The 21,396-nt window shown below is 39.6% G+C and overlaps 1 protein-coding gene across 1 annotated transcript in view; it reads right to left on the reverse strand.

Moving 5' to 3' along the window:
* Positions 1 to 21,396, reverse strand: part of ANO4 (anoctamin 4) — a 159,340-nt gene that overhangs the window by 27,344 nt on the left and 110,600 nt on the right. Inside the window, exons 10-15 of the mRNA XM_009321339.1 lie at positions 17,266 to 17,400; positions 16,406 to 16,502; positions 15,818 to 15,878; positions 9,108 to 9,190; positions 2,960 to 3,100; positions 93 to 257 (exon numbers count right to left, since the gene is read on the reverse strand). Coding sequence (XP_009319614.1) covers positions 93 to 257; positions 2,960 to 3,100; positions 9,108 to 9,190; positions 15,818 to 15,878; positions 16,406 to 16,502; positions 17,266 to 17,400 — 682 coding nt within the window. The remainder of the gene's footprint in view (positions 1 to 92; positions 258 to 2,959; positions 3,101 to 9,107; positions 9,191 to 15,817; positions 15,879 to 16,405; positions 16,503 to 17,265; positions 17,401 to 21,396) is intronic.

Below are 21,396 nucleotides of genomic sequence, written 5' to 3' on the forward strand. Positions count from 1 at the left end.
AAAGGAACCAAAAGCATTCAGTGGTCTGCAGACTGAGATATCTACTGATCCGATGGCTCGGGTATAACTTTGGATATGTTAGTTTTACTCACCACATTCAGTAGCATGATGATGCAAAAGTTGATGCACACTGCAGTCCCTGTAGTTGCAACCTGAGAGTTATTCCTGATTAAAGCCCACTTAAAGGCAGCAAAAGTGCTGACAGTCACAACACGGTAAATAACAATGCCAAAAACAGCAGCAATCACCACACAGATCTAAAGGAAGAAAAAATCAGAGAGAAGAACCTGAAAACTTTCAATAGAACAGGAGTTAACGTCTCCCTGAAACTATGAAAACTAAAAAAATGAAATGAAAGACTTGAAAAATACATCCATTTTGATTCCAGAGAAAGGTTTCAGCATGAATATTATTCTTATTGTGAAGTCCTTTTTATTTTCCATAATGCAAAATATCTTTGAAATAATTTTAAAATAATTTTTAGTTTTAAACATGCTCTTGAAAATGTATCTCTTCCTTAGCATTAATGTGGGAAACAGTGTTGCCAGCTCTGATTAGAAATTTTCCTTACAGGCATGTTCCGTGATGTGCAAAGGCTAGTCTCAAGCTGGTGTCCCAGTTTGATGGTGTCATCTTTGGGATCGATTTTTTGCTTTGATGGACTTCACACTTACAGGAAAAAATGTCTCCATTTGTAAGCACTGCCTCAACAACAACCCTGGCAAGCTACCTCAGCAAGCTGTTTCTTGCTACAGTTCTGGAAAGATTCTATCTAGGGAAGGTAACAAATTCAACTGCCCTTGTAATTTCTTCTCTGATGAGACTTTTTGCAAATGTGACAGTTATAATGTGAAAAGCCATGCAGCTGAGCCAGGCTGCTAAATCACTTGATGTTCCATATGCAACAGTTGAGCACTAAATGACAACTGTTTTCCATCGTGACCAATTTATGTCACAGTTTAGCAAGCCACCTAAAGGACAAACAGTTGGGAATTAGCATGGGTGACTCATCTCATAGAAACTCTGACACAGTACCCGTTAGCTACCTTATTAGATAAGGAGAGAGAGTTTCTTCAGTAGAAGACAGATGATTATTTGCAAAAGATAGGTGTATTCCAAGGTTATGCATAGACAACTTAAACCTATCAAAATTGAAGTATATCTAAGCTAACTGAATGGGCAAAATGATTTTGAAAACACTGAATGCTAATCAAGCTGTTTTCATATTTTATGAGTTCCTGAACTGATTGACATAATCCCAGTGCAGATGAAAAAGTTAAGTGTGTGTGATGAAGGGCTAGTTTATTAGATTTTCTGCTACCACACTGGCAGCTTATAGAAACATTACGAAGTTACCAAGCTAGAGGATTGCCTCTGGATTCCCTGCATAGTCTTGAGGGGAAGAAGGACCACTTTCCTTTGTTAACAGGGAATCACTAACCTGATTCAAGCTGTATTAGTAACTGCACTGTGAGAGTCAATGCTCTGAAATTTTGAGAACTGCTCTAACTTGAAGTTTTGATAAGTGTATATCTCCTGTGCTTAAAGCTATAATTTTTAAGGAATATTTTTACCTAAATGGGGGAAAATTCAGATTTTTTCTAACTCATTGGAAGCTCATGCGATGCCAGTAATAAAAAATATCTTCAGTGAAAATAATCCTTGTCCTGTTTCAAGGACTGTTATGGGGACAATTTGTGGTGCATGCAATTCAGAGCAAGGCTACTCTTTGACACTTTGAGGAAGATCTATCACTAGGCTAAGAAGATTAATGACTGCCTTTGCAAAGGGTAGGGAGTGAAAACTGTCCCCCCTTCAAGAAAAATCAAAAAAAAAATGAAGGGAAAATGCAAAATGTTGCAGGTGTACAACCAATTCTGAGCAGAGACTGCAGTCCAGAGCAGATATAAGTGTCTTCAAGGGCTGAGTCAGACAGTATGTTGGCTCCTCATGCCCAGTGTTTCTCTGTGTGTCTCTTTCCATCCACCTGACACAGCAAAGCACAGTTCATCTCAATAATGTTCTTGCCTTTCTTGTCCAAGATTGCTTTGGAAAATTTTGAAGCCATCAGTTTCTTACAAACCCTCTGCCCTATTCCCTCCCGTCTTATTCAAACACAAAGTTGCTGGGCTAGCTCACCCACCTGGCTCTCCACAGCTCCTGAAGTTATACACATATATCATTTTCTAGCCTCCGGGAAAAGCCCTAGTAAATTCCATGAGGGTCTGAGTTGATGCCAGCTGTGTTTTCAAGATCAAGCCTACCACTGCTGTTGTCATGTGAATAACAGTGAATAATAGATTCAGTGAAGTTAGAGGATGGGGGTATTTCAGCAGAAGTGCATGCAGCTCTCTGTTAGGAGAGATTTTGCTGCTGCATTTAGTTTTGCACTTTGGAAGGGGGAGAGATGCCTCATTTTAGGCAAGGAACATGGGTTTCTCCATTTCAATTGCACTAGGGATATGAACCCTCTTTCCTTACCTCCTCAATACACTGAAAAACTAGGACATATTAACATCATTAAGCACTCTAGGCACCTTAGTTATGTTCTCTGTAGAGATTACAAAGAACGACTGCCTCTTCCATGACATCTCTCCCCATCACTCTGCACTGTCTACACAGGGAAGGCAAGGAAATCAGTGAGCTAATTCAGCCAGCTGAAGTTGGTGTCTAAATGTGGTAGCATCACTATTCCGGTACGTGTGTCGCTACATACAGCCTTATGTGTTTAGCATTGAAGGAAGGACTTAACTATCTGTGAGACTCAGTGAAGAGTAAACTAGCGTAGGACTTTAGAGAAACTCAGGCTATTTGCTGTGTACAGATTTTCAGCCTGCAGCAAACATGCTAGAGCTCATTTCATTTTCAAGCAGTCATATCCAATATCTCCATACTCTCTCAGCAGAGATAATGTTATCTCGTATTTTTTCAGCTGGTAAATAAATAAAAGTTCTCAAACCATAAAAAATATTCCAGATGCAGAAACAATGAGTCTGCTGCATTTATCTGCAAATGCTTGATAAGGCTCTGGCTTCCCGGATATGGGGTTCATTCGTTCTTTCTTGGAGTACTTGGCTTCAAACTGCGGACGTATTTCCTCCTAAAGAACAGACAGACAATGTTCATATACAGCACAGCTAGGAAAGATTCTGTAGGAAACTTCAGATCATTTATCAGACCACTGTTATTGGGAATTACATCTTTGAATTCAGCAGCTGGCACAGCTACTATAAAAGCCGAGCTGGGAAATCAGGTCTCCTTCATGAGAACTAGAATAAATCACTGTACCCATAAAACCATATTGGAAGTATTTAGTAAACTCCCCAATTAGCTACACATCTAAACAATGCTTTTTCAAACTATATGGCTGTAAGCCAAATCATTTTAAGGTTGATACCACAGATTTTTCCAGCCTGGTATTATCCTATTGATACTGGAATTCTACAACAAAGCAAAAAGAAAAAAAAAAACCAACAAACCTCCTTTTTCCAAACCCAATTGCAGTTTGCTAGGTAATTGGTTACCTTCCCATTATCAGCAAAAGTTTCTCAGCATTTGAAGAAGGAGCCATGCCATCTAATATTGCTCAGCTCCTTCCTAACTTGGACAATATTATTAGCAGGAACAGCTTTCAGCAGCAGAAATGTCAAGTCCTGCTTTGCCATAAAAACTCTCTTCTGAAAAGAAACCTGGAGATTTTTTGCAGGGACACTTGGTTACATCTGTTTATAGCCTTGTCAGAAGACAGGGTTCACGCTTAGTTTGGGTAAGACCTCACGGTTTTCAGCTGCAGTAGGGCTACCCCACTGCCCTGCCATCTGGGAGGTTCGCCAATAGCCGCGTGTCCTGCGCCACCTCACCCAAGTCGGACATCGGGGATGCTGTGAGAGATGAGAGAAAGCACCAGGCTGCGAAGATGGACTCTCAAAGCTGCTAGCAGTCCATACACATTAGATCAAGTTTTACAATGCTCTGATGCATACTGGAGAACTGGCCCATGGTACAGCTGGCTACAAGGGAGCACAAAGGCAGCTATGGACTGTCTTTGCAGCTTTTCTACCAGGCCTCTGCTGTGCATTTCTTTGTAACAGCCAAGAACTCAGCTTACCAATTTCAGTCACTTGCAAGCCTTCAACTGCATTTAATTGAACTTTGACTGACTGAAAGTTGTAAATGACCGGACCTTAAATGACTGCATTGAAATAGGTGAAAATTAACTGCTCATACAACTCTTCAGAATGTGAATAAAAATAAGATATCCTAAAATCCTACATCCTTTTTATAAAATTCCCCTGGGGAAAAGAAAAAAAAAAAGTAATGTCATTCTCATTCTCCCAAATTTTGAAGGCACTTTCTCAATACAGTTAATTTCCAAATTCAAGCAGCAACCTGGTAACATGGTATTAAAAAAAAGGTGAGGCATGTAGGCTCAGCTGCAATGCCTGTGTAACTAATTATGTGCTTGAGGGAACCAGCCCTACATTAGCTACATACACAGGCTAAGCACATTTCTGTGAAGGCAGGATAACACCTTGCTCTTATTCTACTGTGCTCAAGCTATTCCTGCCATATTAGGGCTGAAGGCTGCTGAGCAGACCATATTCTAGCAAAAGAAACAATGCAAGTAGTATTCCCGTGTGCCCAGGGACGTGCAAAAGGACAGTGTGATAGCATTGAAGCAGGGCGCTTGAGAATTGCACCCTGTAGACTGTGCAAGGACTCTGCCAGCTGACTTACCAAGTCGTATACAAGAAGCCCTTTCTTCTCTGCAGCTCTCTCTAAGCCAAGGTTTGATTATCTTTCACAATCTGCACTATAGGGAAGTCCTTATCATATCCACCCATCCATGAATCTAGGTATCTCCTATGACCTCCAGTCAATTCAGATAATAGCAAATGCTATTTTTACAGATACATCTCCACCCAAAACCGAAACTCTGGCATTAACCTTCATACCTGTTTAATGACACAGCAATGCTGAGCACAGCTTGGGGCAGGAAGTGAACAGTACTGTATCAGGCTGAGGTTAATGATATAAAGAAAGTGACACTGAAGAAAATGAAAAAAGTACGCTGTAAATAGCAACAGAAGCCATATTTCAGCTGGGAGTGCCAGAAACTCTGCTCAGTTGGTTTCTTGTTGCACACCCAGCCAAGACCCAGTTACTCTCCATGTCTCCCACCTTGCACCTCATTTACAAGAAAAGGAAATCCAGATATGTAAGGTTGAAAGAGCCAGAACACAGTCAGCCCACGTCCCCAGGCTGGGGGACTTGGACACTGCAGGAGCTGCTGCATGCCTTCCTTGGGTGAAAATCTAAAGTGGTGAGGAATTCACAAGGTTGCATATCTGAACAAATTTAATTCTTCTTCCCATCGTCTTCATTGTTTCATTTCTTCGTCTCTTCATTTAGAACAGAAAAGTGATAACAAAGTGATAGGAAGCCTTATAAATGTTTCTTTTTTCCTATCTATTGTTAGTAGGAATTAATAAATTTCCCTCTGTAGCAAAACCTTATTTTTCAATTTGACAATGAAAATTAAAGCAAGCAAAAGCTTGACATAGCAGATAATGTTAATAAAAATAACAATTTTCATTAACAAAAGCTTGTGACTTAAAACGGTAATTAGAACTCTTTAATTGATTTCTTTGAAATAGCTAATAAAAGAAATCAGCTGATTTTGTCCAGTGATAACTGAATGGAATTTAGAGAAGAAATCTAATTAGCAGTGATTTTATTAGAAAGTAGCACTTTTAGGAGTAAAATTTTCACCTTATGGAGACAAAATTCTCACTGACATCTCACTGGCATGTACAACTTCATGATCAAACTCCGCAGGATGTGTCTTTTTCAATCTACATAAAACAGACCATTCTCCTTCCTTCCTGCTTCTCAGACATGGATCATTCCAATTCTTTACTCACAGGAGAAATCATACTGATTTCTGGAGTATCAAATATGGATTAATGTGCACTGCCTTAGGCCAGATCTTTCTTCACTAGAAGAGCTACTCTAAATTTCTTTGTGAAATATATCCTTTTCTTTCAGGTTTCCAAGTCCTTCAACAGGTGAATTCTTGCAGGAGTTCTATCCTTCCTAGTCCAAGAATATATTGTCCTCTATAGCCCAGATGTAGAAAAGGGATTTGTAAAAGATTGAAAATCTGCATCTTGATCACTGGGACAATGATAGCACCCCCAGAAGTAAGCCTTCTTGCAAAGCCTGTGGTTTGCAGGCCATCCTGCTTGCAGCTGAAGGCAATGGTAAAGTGAAGAGGTGGACTTTGAACCACAGAATGGGGAAACGATCTCAACACTTTTTCATCTGGGACACCTGCTTCTAAACTGTGACTGTCTCGGGCAAAGTCCTGCAAAGACCCCAGTGCCAATGGAAAAGTGCAGCATTCCACACTCAAGAAGAGGAGACTGTGGTCCATAGAGCTGACCTTAAAGCAAGGATATGCTTGAGTTGTGCAGTAGGTATGGGCACTGGCAGCTGTAGTACCTTCAGAGAAGACACCTCTGGGAGGCAATCAGCTCCCACTCTTGGGATCCCACTGAACGCTGAACAAAGGAGGAACTGATGCCTCAAATGGCAATGAGATACTGATGGTCTGATGACTGGTCACATAAATCTTTGAGAAGCAGCCAGTTGAGTTCCTACTGGCATTTTTAACCTCTAATTTTGAGAGAGGATGTTACCATCTGGCACACTGCTTCTGAAAAGATTGCTACCTCCTGCTGTAGAGACTTATAAAACTCCCTCTAGAACTGTAAGAAGGTGCAATGAATAGCTCTGGAGCAGGTACATTCACCACGGCCCCAGGGCACCTGACTGAGGTCTTTGTTGACAGAGCTCATTGGAAAAAGCCTGGTGTGAGAATAAAAGACCAGCTGACCATCAGCAGGGAGCAGGTATCCTCTGAAAATTATCAACATGCATATGTCATCCTGCAGGCCAAACTGAAATAATCTGCCAGTGGAACATAAGCATCTCTTATAAAAATAATGTTATTTAATAGACATCATAAAATAAACACATCATATTTCTATGAGGATAGTTTCAACTACCAGAAGCTCTTTCAAGGCTTTCTGACTGGAAGAGGAAAAATCTAGGAACTCTACTCTCTTCTGTCTTTTCAGTATCTATTCCAGCTAAAGGCTTTGTTGCGTAGGCGTGGTAATGCTCTTCCAAAAAAGCTTAGAAAGCAGAGAGCGAATCTTCCATGGGAATTTTTTCCTCCAGGCTCTGCAAGAGGACATGCACTTTCAGTAGTAGCAGCAAGGTTGTAAGAGGAGTTTGGGCACGTGCATAAAGAGGAGAGGGAAACAGAATGGGGAGTGGTCCTGAATGGGCTTGGAGCCATTGTGCTCACACCTGAGCAAAAGACTCCTCCAAGCATTACCACACCAGCCAGAAATCACTTAGTGTTATTACATGAAAAGAAGAAAAGAAAAAAAAAAAAAGAAAAGCATCAGTTAAGGACAACATTACCAGGATATCCAATATTTGTAAATGAACTGATCATAGAAGATTCAGGTGGATGGCTTTATAAATCAGCATAATCCCAAATCCAGGTAGGTTAAATGGTGAAAGGTGCAGATATATAACATCCCAAACTATAAACATCTGTAAGACCAGGCTTCCTGGGAAAAACATAAAAAGGGCCTCATACTGTATTTGCATGTGTATTTTGTTAGTTTAAAGGCTTCTTCTCATTCTGGGGACACTGAGCTATAATCCTGACTTGGAAATAGCAATCTGGTATATCTGTCTTTTGCCTTAGCTGTCAGCAGCAGCAGTGGTTTTTTTGCAACTAGCCATGAGAGGACATGATCACTGCAGGTCCTCTGCAGTCCTGACCAATATTTGAAACTCAGGTAGGACTATCTCAGTGTGGTCTCTCTGTGACTCATCAGCATTGGCAAGAGCAGGCTGCTAATCTCAGGAGAGTTAAATCAGTATTAGAGTATTTTCTAAATATATGACAATAGTCCTGAAGTATCACCAAGAATTGACAGCACACGTGCACAAATAATGACGTTCCTGTTTCTATAAAGAAACCAATTTCCAGTTGTGTAAGTTATTTCATTTTATGTTCTTGGATTATTTTCTTAGTCATTAAGCATTTTAAAAAAATCCTACCAGCAAATGAGCAATTGTACGGTTTCATGGCCTCATTGAACTGCATTGTCTCATAGAGATAAAAATCCCATAACTCAGAGGTCTGTTTGCTGGCAAGATTAAGGAAAAATAAATTCTTCCACAGAGGCAGCAATATAGAAGTTCAACTGCATTGAGACCACTACAGCAGCCTCTTACAGTCGCTCCAAGTGCTTCAGGACAGTCTCTGGAGAGGAAAGAGGGCAGACTCTGTGGACACCTGTATGTCCAAATCCCACTCAAGGAGCACTTTTTCTGCCACACCTACTGAATCTTGCTTTTCTCCTGTATAATAAAACCTTCTAGTTCCACTTAGACCTCAGCTCTCAGTCCCAAGATCATGCTGTTTCTTTCTGGTAACCACCACAGAAGGTTAAGGCTATTTTTCGCTGTTTAGTTTCCTCTGTAAGGGGATTTCCTCTACCAACAGAGGATGAGTTAAGTCCTTTGAGTTGGTTCATCTCCCTCAGTCTCTCCGCAGCACTGTATACTTAGGTAACCAGCACCTGAACGTTCAGAAGCTGGTACAAGCCTCACAAGACTTTCTCTCCATCAATATTCTTAGTGGCTATCTAAAAGAATAGATAAAACTCATTTGCCAAAATTCATGGTACCCTGGGCTGTCAAGAATTTCCTTGGATTCAAAAGCAAAATCTGTTAGCTTCCCCCAAAGTGCATTTTTTTTCCTGAAATCTCCCACAACGATAGCCACTGATATGTTGAAATTAATTTAGATTTACAAAGGTGTAAAAAGAGAGGACATTTTGGCCTGGGGAAAGTTTCTTCACATTCCAGAGGAAACATCTGTGGAGAAAAATGCTTGTTTCCTAGTTTGTGAAGATTTGAAGAATTAATTGAAAATAAATCCAAAAGAAAAACATGCTTACATTTTTAACCATATCTTTTTGTATTAAAGATTAAGCAGCACATTTTTTTATACAAACCTCTTCTTCTTCCCAATCTATCAAGTCCCAGTCATAAGCAATTACTGCTCGCCTTCTTTTCCAAAACTCCAGAAAAACAGTTGCTGGAGCAAATAGAAAAAAAAAAAAAAAGTTGTTTTTAAATCAAGAAAATATTAACTACTATCACAGAACTGTTGAATGAAGCTGTTACATTATTTTCATTTCTTTGCATAAATGGGTTCCTTTGAACAGCAAATCGCGCTGATGATCAAAACTGCTTTCAAAAAGCATTGCTTTCTAAGGATTACTTTGCTTCCTTCAAGTATGATTGAGGCTTTAGAGATTTCATTTAGTGCTAAACGAGAATGTTTAATTTCTAACCAACCAAGGGAGGACTCTCAAAGAATAAAATTGCTCCCGTGAGTCATCATTACCAGATATAGCAGATTACTAATGAAGCTACAGGTTTCTTGGGGCTATTGTAGATAAAGCAGAAACACTCCTTCTTTGAAGACCATTTACAATACACAGAAGCCAGAACCCAGAAGCAGCACATTCCAGTGCATGTGCAAATCTGTAGACTACTACTGAGGAAATGGGAACTTTTGTCTTACACCTTCCTAATCCAGACCACTTCTTTTACACTACATAAGTGTGTATATGCGGTGTGGCATTAACATCTGACAATTAAACACTGTGCTGTAGAGACCTTATCGACAGAGTTCAAGATAGTGTAATATGCCTGTACATGACTGTGCTTCCATTTTGTGACGGAAAGAACAATCAAGGAAGCACTCAGTCATAAAATAATATGTTCATATTCTGGAGATTAATACTGAGCCTGTTTGTGGTTACAGGTTTTTTAATTTGTTTTGTTACAAGAATGTAGAAGCTGCCTAAAGCTAACACAAATCAATGGAAAGGCTTCCTCTCTCGCTGTGAGGTTTGGCTCTTCCCTTTATTGCTCACTGAAAAGCATCAGGCTGATAACCACAGAGAACATAAACCTCTTTGTTCATGACCTAGCACAGTATCAGCTGTAAAAGTGTCACTACAGCCTGGCAATATGTTCCACATCCAGTCCTAAAAGTATCTCCTTAATGGACTATCTGCCCTACTGCAGCATATTGATAAAGATGTGACATGATACTAAGCACTGGCATCAGTTTGGTGAAAGTGAATTTTTAGCCAGTAAGAATTATTGTATTTTAATATATTAGCCAATGCAGCTAAGATATGCTTAGAAAATGAACACTGTGAGCAGACAAGGTAAGATATCAAAAGCACATTTAAGGTGGCAGCTATTTGGTTTGAAGGCATTTTCATGTATCACGTCATCCTTTTTCTGAAAGCTGGAGTTATGTTACACCAGAAAACCAGCTGCTTTGATTTAATCTAATAAAGAATGTAAATTCAATCTCCCAAGCCTAATGTTTCTACGATTTTTTTTTTAATAATTGCAGTATGATTGGTTGGGATCAGCAAAATTAGTAAGTGCTAATGAGGCTCCGCTGCTGCTGAACGACCACATTGTTCATTCCTTGACTTGTCTTTTGGTGGAGCTGCTTCTCTCCTAGCAGCTTATATTGAATTATTTTGTACAGGTTAAACAAGTAGCCCTGCACTTTTTGGAGACCTGGGAGAAACAAGCCTGATTGATTACTGCCACTCTGTTTCCATTCCAAAAAGCAGCTGGAAGCAGGACTCGAGTGGGTGTATGAATCCACAGGCATGAACCTTTCAGATATGTCTGTGCTGAACTGTACTTCTTTTCTTTCTTGTTCTTCACACAACTGGAGCGAGGAATCTATACATATTATATTTAGTATATTTAGTACCTGTCAGAGTAAGTATGTGCAGTTCCTGAAGCTTCTTTAGAAAGCTATTTTCAAATCATTAAGTAGCAAATAGGATGGCTGTTTTAGCTTTTACTGTGCTACAATTTTCTCCCTCTATCCAGGTCAGTATGCACTTTTCCCTTGCTAGATATTTTAAAATGTGCTATAAATAACCGTCTTTGATTGATTCACTGTACTACTGAGGTCTTCTAAAAAGTACTGCATTTTGAAATTTCTCTGCTTCTTTTCTAGTCAAGTAATCACTAATACCCTATATCACACTTCAGCATTCTTTTCTGACTTTGACAGCTCAACAGGACACAGTTGTACTTACCATTCTCCCATTTTCCAATTGGTATGTTTAAACCAGATGCTGAGAATTCTCCAAAAATCCTGCTTGGAATTTTGAATTTCTCATTGGCCTTAACTCCCAGGTCTTTTGTTAGCTTTTTCTATACTATGCTTGCCCTGCTTCAGAGCTCAACCTTGCAGCTCAGTCCTCAACATCCACTTGTACAAACAGCTGTCTTAACATCATTTCCTCAGATGCTTTTGAAACAAGTTGTGATCTTATCTAGTAATGCAAATGGCCTCTCGCTGCAAATAGCTTAATCCTGACCCTCCCTCAGAAATCCTCTCCCTATTGTATCTCAGAACACTATTTAATATATCCACGCTGACTTCTGGAATATATTCTATATACCAGGAATATTGCTGAAGAACCTCCTTAAATGCTGTCTCCTCAGAGAGCATATCAATGTGAATGTTTTACACTAGAGGCAAGGTTTGTAGGAAAGGAATATCTTTTATTAGACTAAATGACATATTTAGAAAAAAATTTTTATGTTGGCATTTCTTATTGCTTGAAAAAAAGTGTTGAAATCTTCATGCCAGGCCTTTTTTCCCCTCCCAACTTTGCCTTTCAGGTTCAAAGGAAGTTCTAAAGCTACTTCCTTTATCAAAGGAAACATGCTTCTAGGTAGATAAGAAGAAATTTCAAAAAGGACTCTTCTTGTGTCCCTTAGTCCCCCAAAGATATGCAGAGACAGAGAAACTACCATTGGCCCACCTTGCCTCTAGCAAAGCATTAGAAATTATAAATAGCTGGACTCTCCTGTTGGACGGTTACAGAACTTTGCTACTGAGATTCAGGAAACATCTAGACAGTGACATCTTTGCACTAGCTTTCCACAGTACTTCAATTGGAAAAGCAAAAGCTACAATTCCATCTGGCTTTACAGCAACATGCTGGGAGTCAACTGATTATCAAATTTACCTAGATTTTTTTCTGAGAATGACTTTTTTCTGCACTTTAAATGTCAACATTTATTTAAAATTAACATCTTTCTCTCTTCTTCTGTCTTTGGTAATAATCCAATTCAGACAGTAAAAAGAGAGGAGTTTTTCCCAGAAATGGGGCCTACCTTTTCATTAAGCTCACCATATCTCAAGGCACACATAAAGGACAAAGTATAGGTGTTTCCCTCTAGCACAGAAACACAAAAAAATTCTATTGCTCCCCTCTTTTTGAAGGCTTTGAATATCTGGAAAATATCATCAAGACCAGAGATTCTCAAAAGGAAAAATTCTTTTCCAGCTTCTGAGATGATGACATCTCAGTGAGCATCAACAACAATCTGTTCATCAAAAAAGTATTAATGTTTATAGGGACGTACTGTTTCCTATAAACCACAGAGATTTATAGCTTCAACCCTTCTGAAAGGGTTTTCCCTTTCAACAGAAACTCCAATACAGAAAAGCTTATACAAACTATCAGTGAATTCCTTCAGTGTACTGAAGGGAGACTTTTGTCCTTTGCTGCATCAGTTTAAAATTAAAGTTGTCTTAAGTCTTATGTCTTTTGGGTATACCTTAGTAAGTACCTTTTTTTTTTCCTATTGTATCAATTACTTTTACTTCTTATATAAAACTTTGCTTAAACAGGGCAGAAATACAATAGGTGAGGTGATGGGTCAATATATTTTTTGAAGAAAAGTGTGTTTCTATGCCAATATCTCCTGGTGCACTTGACAATTCCAACCTTACTTTGATGGGACCCACTTATCCCGCACTGAAGCATTATAAAAGATGGGTCCCTGTGCTTCAGAGTCCTACAGCCAGGCTCATTGCTGCTCCACAAGTCAAGCAGCCCATACTGATATTTGTCGTGGTAATTCCTCTCCCTAGCCTGGCCACAGCAGTTTGCTCATCATTTGGAGAAGCATTTTATTTCTACTTAAAAAGTGAGCAATCCACTTTGTCCATCAATTAAAGATGTCTTTAGAGTAAAAGGAGGAAACCACCATACAGATCACCTCTTCGGGGGAAGCCCAACGTGACCACACCTGGTTTTGAAAACCCCAAGCAAATGGCTGAGGCTTCTCCCTCAAGACTGAAGTTAACTAATGGATTTAAAGACAGTGAAGAAGGTACTTTAGATAATAAGACAGCAGCTAAGCTCAGGCTAAAGTGGTAACACAATTCTAGCTGCCTTTTTTTGCTTTCACTCTCTTTTTTTAAAAGCACTGCCATCATTATTTTATATGCTAGTGTCTGTCAAACTGGATCATCTAGAGGGCTGAACTTTTCACAGTGAATTTGTCATGCACTTGCCAGTTGTTTCATGCTGACAGAAAAAATATTTCCACAATCAAACTGCTATCATTGTTTCTTCTCTTCCCCTACAATTTACTGAGATTATGGTAATGCCTGCAGCTGCCAACAGGCCTACTGCAGACTGAAAATCCATTTAAGACAGGCAGTAAGCCAACTCATAAATACAGTACCAGAAAATCCCTGGGAAGTGTGGCTTTCCTTGTTCTAATGCTGCTTTAGCCTTAACTGTATGGAAAATATCTCCACAATCTCACTGTTGTCTCAGCAAAGTCTTATTTAAGAAACTACAGTTTGGGTGGAGCCATAGGATCACCCCATTCCCCAAACCATTACCCTACACTCACAACCTCCTTCCTGTTGCTGCTCCTACATCCCTCTTGGTGACAAGCTCACAAGCACAGTGTAAGCCAAGAAAAGTGGTAGGGAAGGCTCTCACCCCAGCCACTGTCCTATAGTGTCTTCTCAACTAGCCAAATCATCCAGAGGACATATTTTTTCTTATCTCTCTGTGGGCTTAGGTGCTGGAGATGCATGGATGGGCAGTGCATTTCCCAGTCCTGACAGGCTAGTGTGGAGATATCCCCAGAGGGAACTGGGTCTGGGAGTCTGACAGTGATGCTGAAGGAGGGGGAGGAAGGAGAAGCTAACCAAACTGAGGTGCAGCTCCTCTCAACTAGGGACAGGAAAGAGAGAGGACCTACAACATTTTGTAGGCAGGCATGCTCAGCCTGCTCAGCCTTCTCCCAGACAGCGACCACAAGGCAGGACCAGGCATGGTTACCTGAATGAAGGACTCCCCTTACCTAGAGCTGCTTTTCCTACAGCCTTGGTTCTGGGCAGTGCTAAGACACAGGTGCAATGCTGTGAGCACAGCTGCTTCCTGAAAGCAGTGTTACTGTTAAGGAGGAACAAAAGCACTGGCACAAAAAGCTGCACTCCAAAGACATGCTCACCAGCAGTTAGGAACAATGACATACACGTTCAACGATGTTAACCCATCAATTTTCCTAGCTGAGATGGAAATCCCTGCCTCTAAACTGTCTTGGAAATTCTCAACTTCAGTGAGCACAGAGAGAAAGAGGTTGGAAAAGCTGAGTAAACATCTAAAAAAATCTTTAAAACTTAGAAATTTTTGGTGATTCTTAGCTCTGGTGTAGCTCCAAAACAAAGCTGAAATACCAAGGAGAAACACAAAATCTGTACTATCTGTGGATTTTTTCCTTAATGTAATTTGTGGTATTTTAATACCATCAATGCTACATGAAATGGCATGAATAGGCTTGATTGGTATATGACCTAATTTAATCAGTTAACTAAGACAAAAGCATAGTTTTGGAGGAAGGAACTGAGGCAGACTGGTAGCCTAATCTATGTTGTCATGATGGCTCTGATGTTGCCTCCTGGATATCTCCTGTGGCTCGGTAAAGAGATTTGCAGTTTAAAATGGAGATTATAAGAATTACTTGGACACCTTTCCAAAGCAGTTGGGGATGTGTGAGTAAGAACAGGAGAACAATGGCTAAATCAGGATAGCTCAAGCACCCGGAGCTGTGAGGTGGATGTAATTTTTGAGGCACCTCATTGAGCCATTTTCTAAAGGTGTTAACCTTCTCTCAGAACGGCATGGTAGCAGCTAAGAGCCTGGGCATGCTCAGGGCATGTTTGAAAGACTTTTTGTGCTGCCAGAAATTATTGTTTCCTCTTGCCTTCAATTCTGCCTACAAGACTACAGTAGGAAAAATAGTTGAGCCAGAAATAGAACTGTCCTATGGCAAAATTCTGCCTCCATGGCAACGGTTAGACCACTCTCGGATCAATTTGTCCTTCAAATAAATCTTCCATTTATTCCACCAGAGTTTTGCTTTAATTACAACCAGCTTACATGTATTTAAGCTTTACTGCCTTTCTGCAAGGTAGGAAAAACAATACATTAACTCATTTTAGTACAGACACTAAACTGAGCTGCCCTAAGCTAAGAGAAGCCCTGAACAGTAACAGAGAAAAGGCCTCAGTGCCAACAGATTGAAAAACAATTACAAAACCCCCCAGAATATAACTATCTACATAGATGCTACACACTACCTTCATGCTTTTATTTTAATTAAAATTATTATCACATAAAAAACTGATTTCAACCACTTCCATCTTCCTTTTGCAGAAACAGAAAAGAATCAAGCCCATACTGTTTTTCTCGGTGTCTGAAAAAAGTGTGCTGGAAATTACAAAGGCCTATGTTGCATCACAATCTTTAAGAAAAAGATTGTGCAATTACTTAATATCAAAACAAAAACTTACCCCACACTGCCATGAAAACAGCAAAAAAGACAGTAGCTCCATTGTCAAAAAGGTGGGTTACCTGAGGGATATATTAATAGTGCGATCAATTTATGATAATAAGGCTTTATTTTCTATTTTCACCTAATAAAATTAATGTGATCATGAGTGCAGCTGGCCTGACAATCCTGAGGATCCTTCCCTTGACGTGTGAAATGCACCTGTCAATTGACAGGACTATTTGCCAGCCTGGCCTGGGACTGACCCCTGCCAACACCAGGTGTGAGCATCGTTTCAGACCCAAAGCATTCATTTTATGGAGCCACATATAAAGGATGAATCATAAGATAAAGGTTGATGCCAAGGACACCATAGCACATGCATCTAGGACACGACATCTGGGACTGCTGAATCTCTAAGTGCAAATTGCATTCAAGTATTTTACAACCCGAACTAAGTCCTGGTAAAAGACAATGAATGTTAATATTGGCTGAACTTGATCTGTCCTTTCAAGATTTTATCTACCCAAGCTCAGTAAAGACAAATGCAAAAGGCAAAATTAATGCTTTTACCAGGAAAGCATTTCTATTTGCATAGTTTAAAATGTACCTTGGCATAAACGCAGCTGTCTGACAACCTCATGAAGGGACAGTATTTATCACATATAGGACACATTATGATATCTGTAGCTTGGCAGACTTCTTTACTGGAAAAATAGAAAAGATAAAAATTAATAGTTTGATGCACAACAATCAGTCTTAAAATGGATTGATAAGTTTCACTAATATTCAGTTACTTATTGAACAATACTGGTTCTGTAACTGAAGCCAAGATGTTCATAACTGCATGTGTATAATTAATATTTGTTGACTGTCTAAGACTTCAGAATTTACAGTCATAACTGCAGAGGACAGTTCTTTAGGGCCAGCCTAGCAGTACCTCTTTACCATTTCCAGCTTCTCCTTGAGTCAGAAGTGACCATTGGTAGGAGGAGGGTGAGGATGACTGCAGATAAAGTTAAGTTTGACTTATTCTTGTGACTTGTCTTAAGTGTGCAAGAACATAGAGATGCAGCACTCAGCAGAAGTTCCAGGAGAGTTCTTCATCTGAAGAATGCCTCCCTGTGGTGGATCTTTGGGAAAGGCCTTGAAGAGAGTGAAAATTCCTCACTCTTCTGCTGGCCTGTTACAACAGTAATGAAGGAGTCCTACTTTTTCCCTACTTTATGCTGAGTTGCCAGCACCATCAGCAACTGCAGCTGGGCAAGAAACATTGCCTCCCATCCCAATTCAGGAGCACAAAACAAGGGAAGCTCAATACTGGGTACCTTACAAGAACCAAGCACAGTCTTTTCCTGAGTATTCATTCAACAATTCAAAATGAAATAATTAACAATTCATATGAAGATCTCTTAAATTATTCATAATAACCCCCAGCTGTAATTTCCCTTATAAAAGTGACCACATTACCTGACTTGGCAGTGGTTCAAAGTGGTGACTCCATACAAAAAGACAAACAATCCAATGAAGGCAGCTGGGAAGAGCATCCCCGTGTACCAGCCTAACCAGGCAAAGTACAGCCCAATTTTCTCACCAAAGTACCGTCTGTTTTAAAACACAACACAGCCAAGTTACCTGCTAATTAGAATAAATTTGCTTAATCTTGCTTGTTAATAGAAAATAAATATTCCTATCATAGCTGAAGAGTAGATTAGAGAGCAGAGTTGAACTTCCTGAAGAAAAAGCCTGCAACTAGGCTTCTAAATCCACACTGAGGGATCTGCCTCATGAATGAACTTAAAAAATGAATTTAAACATTCACTAACCACAGTTTACAGTGAGATGAGTGGAGACCTCAGAAAGGAAACACTGAGTTCATTTTAAAAAGCTAGTTATTTGTGTTTGAGAAACTGATGGCTTTCTTTGCCTTTTGGCTGTGTAACTGTACTTCCCAAATAATTGCATTGAAATCAGTTTCATCCCTAAAACTGGTATAACAGCAAAAATGATTTGGGCCCAAATTATTTCTAAGAAATTAATTAACCAGAAGTTAATTCTCCAATCCAGTTTATTTCCATTTTATTATTTATTTTCTTAGCTCAGTTCCTGGAAAACTGATCTCATGATTCTACACACAGGTGGAAAGTAAAGTGCAAGTGAGGTCCAACAAATATCTTTATATATCATCTTGCACTGATTTGAGGAAAATGGTCTGAATTAATCCTAATTTGTTAGCTATATTGCTTAAAAACTAACAGCAAAGTGGCCAGGAAGCTCCTATTTGCTACATATTTATTAGCATTTTTCCTCCTCCCAAACACAACCAAACCTTTATTTGTGTGTTGAAGAATACATGCAAGCACACAAAAAACCTGCCGAACTCATCACCACGGGAGCAGGCTGCATGCATTGTCCTGTGTTTGATGGTCTTGTGCACAGCAGGCTGATGATCAGATTAGGATGCTTTACAAATCAATATGCAATTATCATGATTACAATGAAGATTTTAGGAGATTATTTGCAAGATTAGTTTTAAAGAATGAGGCAAGATGATATTCTTACACTTCAGAGACTTTGCAGACAACTTAAACTTGCCTATCAACTGAATTCGAGAATAGCTGCTGATGAAAACCCACTTTTAGGTTAATGATGAAACTTCTGATCTGTCCGGAGACAAAGAATGCAGTGAGCCAGCACTGCTGGCTTCTTTATGCTACCAGAAAACATCTTTGGTCAAACTTTCACAGTGAGGAGGAAAAGACCCATGATGGCCTCTAGGGCTGGAGGCAGTGGAGAAGAGAAAGAAACACTTGGTCTGGAATAGACAAAAACATCAGTTTTTAAATGGATATCAAAAATCTCCAGCATGAGCAATATCCGTCTGGGCTGAGCTCATGGTCTGCTGTATGATAGTGACCTACTACTGATGATTAACATTTGAGTTTACCAGCAGTGTATGAGAAGCCAAATATTGTCATGTTGTTTTCATTCTTCTGTCATTCAACAGAGACTCAAATTTACAGGCTAAAGAGGTGGTAAGCTAACGATAACATGCTCAGTTCTGACAAGGGCAGCAGGTCTAGTTGTAAAAGGACACACTGGAAACTACTTTTTGAGCCCTGACTTAAGAGTGTTAGTGAACCCTTTGGCCTAATTATTTTCCTGACACCTAGGATGTCAAGCTGTGCCTGCTCCACTGAAAAAGCAAGCTCACATTTTGAGCTTACTTCAACTGAATATTTATGACCTATTTTTCTCCATGTACATAGTTCAAAGTAGTGAAGTAAACCTAACATTCATCAAGATCTATTTTTTAATTTCATTCCCTACATTCAGGGATGAATGCTTCCTCATTCCACCCCCCTAGCTGACAAACATTCATGACAAATTTCATCTCCTATCCTGTTGAGCTTTTCCATCTAATGGTGCAAATCATAGTACTCTTTTTTTAATCTAGAGATCAAACAGCTTCATCCTAGATGAAGACCCAAGCAAGATTCAGTGGGTGCATAAAGAAGAATGGACTTGATGGGGAGCAACCCAAATCTCTGCAATGTAAGGAAAAGGCATCTGAGGCCATTTGTGAGCCTGGTTTTAAAAATAAGTGCAGGATGTTGACATTACTTTGATACATACTGGTTTAAACATGGACAAACAGCCTCGATCTTCCACTATTGCCCTTTACTTCACAGCTGGTATTCCACAGGCTGTACTACTGCAATCTCCATCAGGGTGAAGTTAATATTTCATTTCTTCTGGCCCCGTAGTTAGCATATTTTTTTCTGTAAGTCTCTGCTTAGATACCACTAGGTTGAGTGCTATACAAACTATAGCAGTTACAAGGTCTTTGGAGACCTTCCTATGTGCCATATTCAGAGCAGTTCCACATTTATTCCAATCCATAATTGGGTTAAGCCTGGACCATCATGACCCTCAGGAGATGAAGATGGTTTAGAGATACCTTTGAAAAATTGCACCAAATAGGAGGAACAAGCTCCTTCTTTCTTCTCTGTCACTATACATAGAACAGACATTTCATCTAGCTCTCCACAGTGATGGCAGTTCTCTTACCAGCATGCTGGCACTTTAGCCAGAACTTAGTAATGTACATGAAGAATTCCAGGGATTTTTTTCTAGGGTGCATCACTGTTCCATTACGTATACCTAAATTTCACCTGTTACCACTCTGCTCATTGAAGGCCTCTCTGAAATTTTCCAGCCTTGATAACGTTTGCATTTTTGTTAACTTTGCTAACTTATTACCATCCAATTTTTCAGATTGTTAATAAGAATAGAAAATGTAATTTTCTTTTTATGTAAAAAAATACATAACTCCATGTTAACATTACTCCATGTTTACATTTACTCATTTAATGTAAACATGGAGTAAAATGCAAGTTACTCAGGAATTACTTTTGCTTTCAGGTTCATTTAGGTAGCTTTACAATCACTTTATAAATATAGTTTTCTCCCTCCCTTTTTGTCCTGTAAATAACATGCGCAAGTAGCAGCAGGAGCAACTTGTGCACAACCTAGAGGAAAGCAGCTATGCACAGAAGTGTGAAGGAGGTGATCCAAAGCCCCCAGGAATCACTGCAACTGTTTCCATTGATTTACGTGGTCCCAGAGCATATAAATACAGAAAGTCCTGCCTCTTTCCAATTGCTATCAATTCTAAGGATCTTAAATTATTCTTGTAAAGTAGCTACAGAGGCTAAATTCCAACAGAAGTGTAATTAAAATCATGGTACCACATCTGTTGATTAATAAGAGTGCCTTTGCAATTGTGCCAAATCTGCGCCTTCATACTGTCACGTGCTTCAAAGCAGAGTGAAAGCAGAATCATGCAATTCCCCTCAAATGACCTTTTCTCATTTATTTCTAGTGAGTAGTATCTCCATAACAGCCAGCTGATGAGATTAAATGAAATCTGGGAGGCACCAAATTGACAGCACCGGAAATGTAAGGCCTCATTTTAACAGCTAAGGAAAAAATAAAACAGCACCAAAGTATGAACAATTTCACTTACCATTGTGGCAACTTGACTTTAAGGTGGAAATATCATATCTATTAATGAGATAATTATATTATCTACATCTAATTTACTCCTTAGCCTTTCTAAAGCATATGGTGAAGGGCAATGTCAGCTAGCAGCAGTAAGTTCTGGCCAGATGTCTATGGAAGAATTAACATCCATCCACTCCTTTTATACAGATGGCAGCACTACTCCCTTCAAGCACACCCCACATAGCTGTTGGTATGGGAAACAAATAAAAAAGTTGCTTCTGCTGCAGAACTGGTACTAGAAAAGCTTCTGTTTAATGTATGCATGCTGAGATACTTCCGAATGAAATGAACAACAGGTCTTGCTGGTGTTGTCAGATCTTCAAGGAAAAATCTCCAGTTCACTAGACACGTGAGCTGCCAAGAGTGGCAGTAGACAGGAAAGATTTGGCAGGAGCTAAGGAAGTGTGAGGGATCTAGTGTCTGTGAAATGAGAAGAAAAAGGCATTCCCTCCCCTTTCCCGTCACCCTCCTTCAGTGAATTCATTGCAGCCATGGGTGTGCTCCAGGCAGCAAACGGGAGGCTGGGGTGGGGCT

Source organism: Pygoscelis adeliae, unplaced genomic scaffold (assembly GCF_000699105.1).
Source record: "Pygoscelis adeliae isolate BGI_AS28 unplaced genomic scaffold, ASM69910v1 Scaffold232, whole genome shotgun sequence".
NCBI classification, from domain to species: domain Eukaryota; kingdom Metazoa; phylum Chordata; class Aves; order Sphenisciformes; family Spheniscidae; genus Pygoscelis; species Pygoscelis adeliae.